The sequence below is a fragment of the Ornithorhynchus anatinus genome, chromosome 3, assembly GCF_004115215.2.
Source record: "Ornithorhynchus anatinus isolate Pmale09 chromosome 3, mOrnAna1.pri.v4, whole genome shotgun sequence".
Lineage (NCBI taxonomy): Eukaryota > Metazoa > Chordata > Mammalia > Monotremata > Ornithorhynchidae > Ornithorhynchus > Ornithorhynchus anatinus.
In genome coordinates, this window is record NC_041730.1 from 22,611,863 (window position 1) to 22,624,352 (window position 12,490).

The 12,490-nt window shown below is 61.7% G+C and overlaps 1 protein-coding gene across 2 annotated transcripts; it reads left to right on the forward strand.

The window, feature by feature from the left end:
- Positions 1-547: 547 nt before the first annotated feature.
- On the forward strand, positions 548-12,119 carry PEX16 (peroxisomal biogenesis factor 16). Of its 2 annotated transcripts, XM_029061446.2 has the most exons (13): positions 549-711; positions 3,789-3,824; positions 4,378-4,454; positions 4,699-4,832; positions 5,247-5,347; positions 6,993-7,073; positions 7,226-7,381; positions 7,514-7,586; positions 7,824-7,943; positions 8,843-8,907; positions 9,634-9,831; positions 11,505-11,578; positions 11,950-12,119. In XM_029061446.2, the coding sequence occupies exons 1-11, from the start codon at positions 600-602 to the stop codon at positions 9,690-9,692; spliced, it is 1,014 nt and encodes a 337-aa protein (XP_028917279.1). In that variant the 5' UTR covers positions 549-599; the 3' UTR covers positions 9,693-9,831; positions 11,505-11,578; positions 11,950-12,119. The 2 variants fall into 2 exon arrangements, with proteins under 2 accessions (XP_028917280.1, XP_028917279.1); XM_029061447.2 differs by lacking the exon at positions 6,993-7,073 and having other exon boundaries at positions 548-711.
- The last annotated feature ends 371 nt before the right edge of the window (positions 12,120-12,490 follow it).

A 12,490-nucleotide genomic window follows, 5' to 3' on the forward strand; every position in this document is an offset into this window, starting at 1 on the left:
CGGAGCCGGCCCGCTTTGAACAGGGGCGGGGGAGGGGCGTTCCATAACACTGCGCAGGCGCGGAGCCGGCCCGCTCTGAACAGGGGAAAGATTCGGGGGGGCGGGGGCGCCATGAAACTGCGCACTCGCAGTGCTGCCCCGCTCTGAACCAGGGAAAGGTGGGGGGGAAGGGGGGGGGGGGCTCCATGACATTGCGCAGGCGCAGAGCCGGCCCGCTCTGAACAGGGGAAAGATGGAGGGGGTGCTCATGACACTGCGCAGGCGCGGAGCCGGCCCGCTCTGAACGGGGGAAAGGTGCGGGGGGCGCCTCCATGACACTGCGCAGGCGCGGAGCCGGCCCCCTCTAAACAGGGGAAGGGGGGCTCCATGACACTGCGCAGGCGCGGAGCCGGCCCTCTCCGCTCGGGGGAAAGTGGGCGGAGCCGGCGGCGGCGGATCAGCCAATGGGAAGGCGGGATTGAGGGGGGCGGGCGGCGTCGGACCAATGGGATCCCCCGCTTCGTGGGAGGAGGGCGGAAGTGCGGGAGGGGAGGGGCGGGGGCGGGGACGGAAGCAGGAAGTGGGAGGCGGTCCGGCCGCCCGTCCGTCTCCGCCGCGGGATGGAGAAGCTGCGGCTGCTCGGCGTCCGCTACCAGGACTATGTGACCCGGCATCCCGCCGCCACGGCCCAGCTGGAGACCGCCGTGCGGGGCCTCAGCTACCTGCTGGCCGGTACCATCTCTCCCCCCCCCCCCGCCCCCCCCGGACCCTGACCTTTGACCCGTCCGCTCCTTCATTCAGTAATAATGGTGGTATTCGTTCAGCGCTTACTATGCTCTGCACATAGTAAACGCTGAACAAATACCAATATTATTATCACTCTGTGCAGAGCGCTGTTCTAAGCGCTGGGGGAGATCCGGGGTCATCAAGGTGTCCCACGTGGGGCTCCCAGGCCGCATCCCCATTTGACAGACGAGGTCACTGAGGCACAGAGAAGTTAATGTTGGGATTTGTTAAGCGCTTACTATGTGCAGAGCACTGTTCTCAGCGCTGGAGGAGATGCAGGGTCATCAGGTTGTCCCATGTGAGGCTCACATTCTGCATCCCCATTTGACAGAGGAGGTCACTGAGGCACAGAGAAGTTAATAATAATAACGTTGGGATTTTTTAAGTGCTTACTATGTGCAGAGCACTGTTCTAAGCGCTGGGGGAGATACAGGGTCATCAGGTTAACCCCCGTGAGGCTCACAGTCTGCATCCACCTTTTCCAGATGAGGTCACTGAGGCCCAGAGAAGTGAAGTGACTCGCCCACAGTCACACAGCTGACAAGTGGCAGAGCCGGGATTTGAACCCATGACCTCGGACTCCGAAGCCCAGGCTCTTTCCACGGATCCACACTGCTTCTCTAGTATTTATTGAGCGCTGACTCTGTGCGGAGCGCTGGACCGAGCGCTTGGAACGGACAGTTGGGCATCCCTGCCCCACGACGGGCTCGCAGTCTAAACGGGGGAGATGGCAAAACAGGATAGGACAAAAACAAGACGTCATCGTCACGAGAAATAGAATCAATAATAATAATGTTGGTGTTTGTTAAGCGCTTACTGTGTGCAGAGCACTGTTCTAAGCGCTGGGGGAGATACAGGGTCATCAGGTTGTCCCTCGTGGGGCTCACGGTCTTCCTCTCCCTTTTACAGATGAGGGAACTGAGGCCCAGAAAAGTGAAGTGACTTGCCCACGGTCACACAGCTGACAAGTGACAGAGCCGGGATTTGAACCCATGACCTCTGACTCCCAAGTCCGGGCTCCTGCCACTGAGCCACGCTGCTTCCCAAACATCAAGGAGATGTACACCTCATTAACCAAGTAAATAAATCCCGGCTCTGCCACTTGTCAGCTGTGTGACTGTGGGCAAGTCACTTCACTTCTCTTGGCCTCAGCGACCTCATCTGGAAAATGGGGATTAACCGTGCGCCTCACATGGGACAACCTGATGACCCTGTGTCTACCCCAGCGCTTAGAACAGTGCTCTGCACAGAGTAAGGGCTTGACAAATACCAACGTTATTGTTATTAACTTCCCTGTGCCTCAGTGACCTCGTCTGTAAAATGGGGATGAAGACTGTGAGCCTCACGTGGGTCAACCTGATGACCCTGTATCTCCCCCGGCGCTCTGCACATAGTAAGTGCTCAACAAATACCAACCTTATGCTGTTAACTTCTCTGTGCCTCAGTGACCTCGTCTGTCAAATGGGGATGAAGACTGTGAGCCTCATGTGGACAACCCGATGACCCTGTATCTCCCCCAGCGCTTAGAACAGTGCCGTGCACATAGGAAGCGCTTACCAAATACCAACACTAAATAATAGGACGGTGCTGAGGGGAAGGGGGTGGGAGGAGCAGAGGGAAAGGGGGGGAAGCTCAGTCTGGGAAGGCCTCTTGGAGGAGGTGAGCTCTCAGGAGGGCTTTGAAGACGGGGAGAGAGAGAGATGCTCCTACTCCGCCACCCCGAGCCAGCTCTCTCTGCGGAAATCTGGGGGCAGTTGAGTTATTCCGCGTCCAGAGGGGTGGGGAAACCACATCCCTGCCAGACCTCATGGCCTGCAGGGATGGTCGCTCTTCTGTTGCCGCCTTGTAATAATAATATTGGCATTTGTTAAGCGCTTACTATGTGCCGAGCACTGTTCTAAGCGCTGGGGTAGACACAAGGGAATCAGGTTGTCCCACGTGGGGCTCACAGTCTTCATCCCCATTTTACAGATGAAGTAACTGAGGCACAGAGAAGCGAAGTGACCGGCCCACGGTCCCACCGCTGACAAGGGGCGGAGCCGGCATTCGAACCCATGACCTCTGACTCCAAAGCCTGGGCTCTTTCCCCCGAGCCACGCCAAGCGCTCAGTCCAGGGCTCTGCACACAGTAAGCGCTTAATAAATACGTTTGAATGAACGAAGGGATGTGGCGGGGTCGGGGCCCAGCAGGGACCCTGACCCAGGGGAACCACTGCCTTCCGACGCCCCTTCCCTCAGTGGGCGGGGATTGTCTCGCTTCATTGCTGTATTGTACTTTCCGAGCGCTTAGCACAGTGCTGTGCACATAGCAAGCGCTCAATCAATACGCGTGAATGCCCGGGCCAGTACAGTGGCTCAGTGAAAAGAGCCCGGGCTTGGGAGTCAGATGTCATGGGTTCTAATGCCGGCTCTGCCGCTCGCCAGCGGTGTGACTTTGGGCAACCCACTTCACTTCTCTGGGCCTCAGCGACCTCATCTGTAAAATGGGGATGAAGACTGTGAGCCCCACGTGGGACAACCTGATCACCTTGTATCCCCCCAGTGCTTAGAACAGTGCTTCGCACATCGTAAGCGCATGACAGATACCATCAGCCTCAAGGGAAGCAGCGTGGCTCAGTGGAAAGAGCCCGGGCTTTGGAGTCAGAGGTCGTGGGTTCGAATCCCGGCTCTGCCACTTGTCAGCTGTGTGACTGCGGGCAGGTCACTTCACTTCTCTGGGCCTCAGTTCCCTCGTCTGTACAATGGGGATTAAGACTGCGAGCCTCACGTGGGACGACCCGATGACCCCGTATCTCCCCCAGCGCTTAGAACAGTGCTCTGCACCTAGTAAGCGCTTAACAAATACCAACGTTATTATCATCATCCCCTACGCTGAGCCTTCTAAGCCAACCCCGGACATGGGCGCCTCCTCGCCTCAGGCGAGGAAGGGCCCGAGCCCTCCTTGCTCATTTATGGCTGGCGGGGGGCGGCTGGCGGAGGAGACGGTTTCCCCTCTCACCTCCACTCTTCGACTCTTTCCTCAGGCCGTTTCGCCGATTCCCACGAGCTGTCGGAACTGGGTACGTAGGGGCTGGGAGGCCTCGTGGGCCTGGAGAGAACAGAAGGGGAACGAAGAATTCCCCTTCTCGGTTTGGCGGGCCTTACCCTTTGGCTTCAGGAAACCTGAGGAGTCTTAGGACTTGCAGGGAGGAGGTGGGTGGAGGGACAGGTTCACTTCCACAGAGTCCGCGGGCAACGTGCTGCGGGGGGATGGATCTAGTGGGAGCCAACTTGGTCACCCTGGGGAGAAGGCCTTCTGGCTAGGGTACAGGCGTGAGAGTCAGGAGGGCCTGGGTTCTAATCCCGGCCCTGTCATTTGTCTGCCGTGGGACCTCAGGCAAGTCACTTAACTTCTCTCTGCCTCAGTTACCTCATCTGTAAAATGAGGATGAAGACCGAGCTCCATGTGGGACATGGACCGTGTCCAACCCGGTTACCTTGTATCTACCCCAGCGTTTAGAACGGCGCCTGGCACATGGCGCTCAACAAATACCATTTAAAAACAAAAAACTGAGCCGGGAGGGCCTCACCAGCCTTCTTATACGCTACTTTCTCCATTTCTCCCCACCCCAGTGTATTCGGCCTCCAATCTGCTCGTGCTGCTGAACGATGGGATCCTACGGAAAGAGCTGCGGCAAAGCCTACCCGTGGTGAGGGCCTGGCGTGTGCAGGAGTGTTGAGAGGCAGAGGATGGGAGTAGGGCTGAAAGAACAGGGACAGAGCTTGGGGGGGGCACTCCAAGACGGCCAAAGGATCGAGCCGTCGACCTCCACGAGGCAGGGCGGACCCTGGAATTTCAGTTGTTTAGGGCTCGGTTGGGAGGCGCTCAGCGAGACGGCGGGCGGCGGTGGGAACCGGGCCTCTGCCGCTGACCTCCGTGTCTTTCTTTCGCAGTCACTCTCCCAGCAGAAGCTGCTCACGTGGCTGAGTGTGCTGGAATGCGTGGAAGTATTCATGGAGATGGGGGCTGCCAAGGTGTGGGGGGAGACGGGCCGCTGGCTCGTCATCGTCCTCATCCAGTTGGCTAAGTACGTCGGGTAGATGGGGAGAGGGCCGAGCGAGGGGGGCAGTCGGGGGTGACGGGTGCGATGGAGGGTCGATTTCGGGAGGCTCCCTGACCGGCAGGGCCGGGCGGTCCCTTAAACCTGTAGAACCCTTGGAGGGTGTCACGGGGGTCAGAGAATCTGACTTCTAAGCCCTGCTTCGCCACTTGCCTACTCTGTGGCCTTGGCCAAGTCAATTCGCTGCTCGGTAGCTCGGTTTCCCCCTCCGCAAAATGGGGATTCGGTACCCGTTCCCCCTCCCCCTTGGGCTGCAAGCCCCGTGGGAGGCAGGGACTCCGTCCGACCCGATGATCTCGGCTCTACCCCGGCGTTTAGTACGGTGCTTAACGGATCCCACAGTCGCCGTCAACGTCGGTCACGGTCACTGTCTCCTTCTAGGGCCGTTCTGCGGATCCTGCTGCTGCTCTGGTACAAGACGGGCATCCAGACCTCACCCCCGATCGTGCCCCTCGATCGGGAGGCACAGCTGCACCCCCAAGGTCAGATGCGTCTCTTTCATTCATTCAGCCGTATTTATCGAACGCTTACTCCACGCAGAGCGCTGAACTAAGCGCTTGGGAGAGTACAGTACAACCGCAAGCAGACACGTTCCTTGCCCACCGCGAGCTTACAGTCCTCTCAACCTTTCTCCCTTCCCCCGGGCCTTCACAGCTGAGATTTAGGGAAGCCCAGAGGAGGGACTCGCCAACTCTTTTCTTGGCTCCCAGAGGGAACGGGAGGCCGTGGGTTGGGCCTGAATAATCCTGGACTTTGACTTCTTCAGCCAAGGACAGAGATGGGCACAGCCGCCGAAGGCTCTAGTGGAGCCCTTGTAGTGCGGGGCTGCGGTCAGCGACTCGAAAAATCTCTCCTCCAGTGTGGTATTTATTGAGCGCTTACTGTGTGCAGAGCACTGTACTGGGAGTTTGGGAGAATACAGTACGGTCCTCTAGACTGTAAGCTGGCGGGCAGGGACCATGTCTTACTCTCCCAAGCGCTCTGCGCACAGTAAGCGCTCAGTAAATGCGACGGATGGCCGTCGACAGAGTTCGTGGATCCGTTCCCTGCCTACGAGGAGCTCACAGTCTACAGGAGAGGCGGACGTTGAAATAGATTTTGTGTATGTGAGTGCCGTGGGGCTGAGAGTGGGATGTGTATCTTGTACCTGAAGGGTACAGATGATGCAGAAGGCAGAGGGAGTAGAGGAAATGAGGCCTTAGGTCAGCGAAGGCCTCTCGGAGGAGATGTGAAGACGTAGAAGCTGTGCCCTGCCCCGACTCCTCGAGTTGCGAGAAGCGGGCAGCCAAAGGACGCTTTCCCGTCGCCACTGTTTTCGGCTACTGGCGTGGCACTGCTGTTACGTCAGAAGCGCACCAGAGCCAGGCCCCTTAGTAAGTTGCGAGGAATCCGCTTGCTTGTTTGCTTTATCGGCCTGTTGGGCCTCTTTTATCTCAAAGAACTTAGTCTTACTGTTACTCTTAGAGCAGAAGTTACCCTTAGTTTGCTGTTCCTGTTTTAGTTCTCCTTTCTGGTCATTTAGCCGTTCCCAGTCTGCCGACATCCTCTCGCTGCCTCCCTCCCCCGCCCCCCAACAACCTCTAATGGAAAAGGAGATGGAAGCCAAGAACCACCTAAAGGGGTACTTTTGAAAAGATAAAGGTTGGAGAGCCCTGACCCGGGGCTGGCCTCCGAGTCGGACGACCCGAGTTCTAATTCCGGCTCCGCCACCGACTCCCAGGGTGACGTCGTCGGTTAACCTCTCCGGGCCCCAGTTTCTCTGTCCGTAAAAGGGGAGGGGTCCCGCCCCCCTCCTGTCTCACACGGTGGTCTCGGGACAAGCGAACTGGCAGGAAAGTCCCCTGAGCCGTTCGGGAGAATTGTGCTCCCCGAGTACCGGAGGCGGTGACTGTTCAGATGGGTTTGATCCAACCGCGGAGGAGCGCGCTGATTCCGCTCGGACCCTGGACGGGTTCGATGCCCACCAGTGAGAGAAACTTCAGCTGATGCTGGCGCTGTCACGAGGTGGGGGGTCCTAGGTCCCTGTCCCGGGGTGAGGGGAGGCCCCTCGTCGGGGGCCGGGGCCTCCGTCCTGGACCTCGCTGCTCCCCCGTGCCGGTCGGACCCCACGATGCCTCTCTGCCCCAGGTGGTGAACGCGGCCCCGGCAGCCAGGAACGCTCTTACGTGGGGAAGCGGTCGAGCCGAGTGATGCGATCTCTGCAGAGCAGTAAGCCCCGGGGGGACGGGAGCGGGCGGCCCCGCGACCGGGCTGGGAGCCGCGGGCCTTGGCTCTGAGCGACCCTCTCCCCCGCAGGGCGCCGGCCTCCTCTCCCGGCACCACACCCTCCTCCCGCTCACTAGCCCGACTGTCCGTTTCAGCTCCGTCCTTGCACTCGCGGCACTGGGGTGCCCCCCAGCAGCGGGAGGGACAGCAGCGGCACCACCGGGAGGAGGAGCCGAGCGCGGGCCCCACCCCCCTGGGCCTCCGGGAGACCGTCGCCGAGTCGGTGTTTATCGCCCGGCCCCTCCTGCACCGTATCCTCCTCTCTAGCCCGTGGGGCCGGGCCCCGGCGGCGGGGCGGCCCTGACCGGCCGGGATGGGGAGGGCCGAGCCGGGGCCTGGCGAGGACTCCCTGTTGTCTGGATCCTTGACCCCCGCGCCGTCAGTCCTGAGCCTGGGCCTCTGGGGACGGCGGTCCTGGAAGCCCTGGCTCCTCTCGGGCGTTCTGGACGTGACCAGGTGAGCGGCGCCCTGCGCCCCCAGGGGAATCACCTTCCGGACCGGCGTCCCTCAGCGCCCTCCTAGCCCCGGGGCTGGGGGGAGAGTGATGAAATCTGGTGGGGTTCATCCAGCCCCCCCGCTCTCGCCCCCTTCCTCTCCGTTCTGCGTGCGTCCCCTCTACGGGGGAGGGCGGCGGGGGCTACGGGCCCTGTCCGGCAGCTGGGGACTGACCTCCTTCCGTGTCTGCCCGTGCAGCCTGAGCCTTCTGAGCCACACCGAGGGACTGACCCGGCGGGAGCGGTTGGAGCTACGCCGACGGACCATCCTGCTGCTCTACTACCTGCTGCGCTCCCCCTTCTACGACCGCTTCTCTCAGTAAGAGTTCCCCACGACAGACGGGAGAGATCTTTCCCCTTAGGGGGGCAACACCGCCCACCTCTCCTGCGGCCTTCGCGGAGTCCCTTCTCGGCGCCCTTGGTCTTCGACCGGGTCCGAGGGCTCTGTCTGCAAGCAGCGAGTCCGGACTCGTAGTAGACTCGCCAGGGTGGGAGACCGGAGAGCCTGCTAAGGAGGCGAGGGCTTGCCCGAGGTCACACAGCAGATAAGTGGCGGAGCTGGGATTAGAACCCGGGTCCTCCCGACTCCCAGGCCTGCGCCCCGTGCGCTAGGCCGTGCCGCTTCTCTGAGCAGCTGCTTCAATCTGGAGAGGGAGGTGTCCAGCCAGGGCGGCCCTACGGTCATCCCTTGGCTGCCCCAGAGCAGGCCAGCCTTCCACTCCGACTCAACCGATCGGTCGTATTTAGCGAGCGCTTACTAGGTGCAGAGCACTGCACTGAGCTCTTTACTCTCCCCCGCCCCTGCCCTCTGCAGGGACTCCAAGACTTTAACCCCTACTCCTTCCGATCGATCAGGGGTATTTATCGAGCGCTTACTGTGTGCGGAGCGCTGTGTCAAACGCTTAGAAGAGTACAGTGCCAAAGAAGGAGCAGGCTCGTACCCTGCCCGGAACGAATTTCCGGTCTAAAGGGAGAGAGGGACATTAACATGAATAAATATGTCATTTACAATGCGTAAAGATGTGTACGTAAGTGCCTCCCCTCAGCAGCTAGTCTGTCTTGTTCCCGAGGAGCTCCCCGCTGATTTGGAAGGCTCCCAGAAAGGAGAGACTCCCCGCCCCGGCATACGACCCGTAGCTCACGCGGCTTAGGGGTAATTGCCCTCGACCCGGAGCCAGGGCGCCTTTCAGCCTGTCCGTGTCCCGTCTCCTCGTCTAGGGACAGGATCCTCTTTCTGCTCCGACTGCTGGCCGATTACGTTCCCGGAGTCGGCTTGGTCACTCGTAAGTAACGGAGGGGTGCCGGGGGGCGGCGGGCGGCCCTGGGTTGGGGCCCGCGGCGATGGCGGGGGGCCGTGAGAGAAGCCAGGAAGCCGAGCCCTCTCTGGTTCGGAGTACCGGCCCCCCACGTAATAAGAGAGCTCTGCACACGTTAAGCGCTCAGTAAAAGCTATTATTATTAATAGTAATGATAATAACTGTGGTATTCGTTAAGCCCTTACTGTGTGCCAAGCACTGTACTAAGCGCCAGGGTGGATACAAGCAAATCAGGTTGGACGCAGGCCCACGTGGGGTTCACGCTCTAAATCCCCCTTTTATAGATGGGGTAACAGGCCCAGAGAAGTGAAGTGTTTCGCCCGAGGCCACGCAGCAGAGGGGAGGTGGGACCGGGATTAGAATTGGTGACCTTCCGACTCCCGGGCCCATGCTTCATCCACGGCGCCATGCCGTAACTCCTCCGCTACTTCCTGGGTTCGCGGCACCCCTCTCTGAAGAGCCAGACGGGCCGTGGGGGCCGACGGCTCGGACCCGGGGCTCCGCCGGGGTCAGGGCGGCAGGGGATGGCGTGACTTGGCGTGGGCCAGAGGCTCCGTGGACAAGAGGAAGGAGAGATGAGGCTGGAGCATCAGTGCAGGGTGGGGAGGGCGCCCAGGCTGGGAAAGCGGGGCCGGGGGAGGCAGGGCTTGGGCCCTGGCGCCTGCCCCACTTCCTTCCCTTCTCTCGTTTCAGGGCCGCTGATGGATTATTTGCCTGCCTGGCAGAAGATTTATTTCTACAACTGGGGCTGACCGGTGGAGCCTCCTCCCCGCTCCCCCACCAAAGCCAGAAGGAGCAGGGAGCTGCTGGGGGTGGGAGGGAGAGGACCCCCACCCCAACCCTCCCTCAGCTCCGCCGCCCTGGAATAAAGCCGCCCTGTTAGTCGTCGTGGTGAGCGTGCCCCTCTGTGCCCGGGCGGCCGGGAAGCCCCCTTCGCGTGGCCGGGGAGCTGGGGCCCGGCCCGTCGCCTGCCGGGCGGTCATCTGCCGGTCACCCGCCGGTCTCTGCCTTGTGCCGCCCCTGCCCGTGGGCCCGAGCACCTCCTCCTCCCTGCCCCGGCGCCGCCCGCTCTCCGAGCTTAATATGTTTTCTCTCCCGCCGAGTGGGCAGCCGCCATCTGCCTGCCCGCCTTCCCGGGCCCCCCTCTTCCTCTCCCTTCTGCCCCTTCCAGAAGCATTCGCCACTGGCCGCACTTCCTCTCCCCGCGCCACTTCTTCCTCCTTCGCGAGCGGACGGGGTCGCCTCAGCAAGGACCAGCCTGGCTCGAGGTTCTCGTCCGCGCCCCGCTCCCTCTCTCGGAGGGACGCGGGCCTGACCGGGGGGCCCTTCCAGCGGGGGCTTGGGGAAATCCCCTGGTGGTGTCCTGACCTGTCCAGCCCCGTCTTCATTTCATAAAGATGAGCGTTTGTGGAGGAGATTGAGGGAGGGGGATTAGGAAGGGCTGGTGGCATCCCAGAGGAGAGGCCACAAAGTGGCAGCCGGTGTCTTAGGTGGGCCTGACCAGCAGGCAGAGGGAGTGGGGGGCAGTGAGGGAGAGCCGTGAGCGGGCAAGGGGAGGGAGCAGGCCGACCCTGCCCCTGCCTCGTTCTGTGCCCTCTTCCCTCCCGCCTTGGACGCTGGCTGTAGCCCCGGGGTGGGTGCCGGCGTGGCGCGGGAGAGGCAGGAGGGATGGAAATAGAGGGATTGGGGTGGTCGGGGGTGGGGAGCAGAAGAGCTTAGAATCCTCAGCTCGGTGAGAGAACGAGGGTGGGGGCCGGGGCCGGCAGGTGATACCGGAGCTCGGGGTTAGAGAAGGGTTTTCTGCCCGACGTGGGCTTGTATCGACCCTTCAGTCCCACCCCCTCTCCCCAGCGTCTGCTGATTTCAAAGTTGCCCGGAGGACAGTTGAGACGGGGCGGAGGGTAGGGCGGCAGAACCGTGACTGCCATCGCGGGGCAGCCCGGGGGGGGGGGCGAGGGGGGCTCGGTGGCGGAACACCGTCACGGCCATTGTGAGGCGGCAGGGCCTGCGGAGGGGCTACGTTCCGCCCGTGTCGGGACAGGTGGCGCCGGTCATGCCGGGAGACGCGAGCGGCCGAGTGGGGCTCGGCCTCTTGCTCCTGCAACTGGTCCTCATGGTCGTGTGCCCGCTGCCCCAGCCGCGGCCCGTGAGGTAACGCCAGGGTGAGGTCACAGGTCTCCGTGGCCTCAGTTTACCTGACCCTCTGCTCCCCGCCCTGGCGGGGGAGGGTAGCACCATAGTTAACCCATTTGCCGGGCTTCGAGCTGGGGCTTCCACTCCTCAACCTGCCCCTTTGGCTTGTGGTTCGCCCAGGCGGCGGGCGGTCTGGACCTGGGGATGTGAGCGCAGGGAGGCGAAGGGATGGTGGTATTTTTTGAGCACCGACTGCGTCCGGGGCAGTGTGCTCCATGCTCGGGAGAGTACAATACAATGCAGTTGGTCTACTCGATCCCTGCCCTCAAGCCGAGGGTGTTGACAGTCACGAGGGGTGCTCTGTCGGAAGGACGGGCCGTCCCTTGCACTCGCCAGAGTTAGGCTCCGGTCTCACTGTGTTTCCCCTCTAGGCCTCACTACTACGTCCCCGATGACTTCTCCGCCCCTCTGGAGCTCCCGCAGTCACAGTTCGGCCTGATGGACGGTACCCGGTGCCCCCGAGTTCCCATTTCTTCCTCTCCGTCCCTTGGCCGGGATGAGATCCCCCCCTCCCCCGCGCAAGTGCAAATAGGGGAGAGTCCCAGGGAGTGGGATCGGGGAGCCAGGCCCCCCCTGCCCGCAGACCCTCCCATCCCCTTGTGCTTCCTCCCCCGGCTCCCCACTCCATCCCCACCTCCAGGTGTTCACTTGGGAAACCTCGTTAAACAAGGGCTCCAAATCTCTCAGGGTCCCCGCCTGAGACCCGGCCCCGGGGGATGCTTCCTGCTTGTGAAATCTCACCCTAAAATTCATCTATCCTGGCTGTTGGCACTGATGCGTAGGCTTCCTCTCCTCTCTCTCTCTCTCTCTGCTCAGACTATGGTGTCCTGCCAAAGCACCCCATGGCCCCGAGACCCTTCCCCAACCAGGCCCGGGCCCAGGCCCAGCAGAAGCGGGACGAATCAGACAGATCCCTGAATTACTACGACGACCCCCCGTGACGAGGGCGGCGGGGTGGCGTTTGCATAAAGTCATTCCCAATCCATCGACGGCATTTACCGTGCACTTTCTGGGCGGAGAGCACTATCCTGAGCGCTCGGGAGGGCGCGACGCAACGGAGTTGGTAGACACAGCTCCTGCCCCCACTGGCTTACGAGCTAGAGGCTGGAGGGCGGGCGCCGGTGGGCACCTGCAGGGAAGGGGTGAGGGGAAGTCGGGGGGATGGGGGGCACAAACAGGACCAGACAGCGGTAGCTACAGGAAATGGCACTTTAATAGTTGTTGCCGTTGTAACAGCACCGAGGTGCAGCTGCAGCCGAAGCAGCGAGGTGGCCCCGGGGACGGGCCCGAGCTCAGGTTTCCCCCTGCCCCACCTGCCCCGGCCCAGAGGCCGGACTCCGGCCTCCCCGTGTGCCTT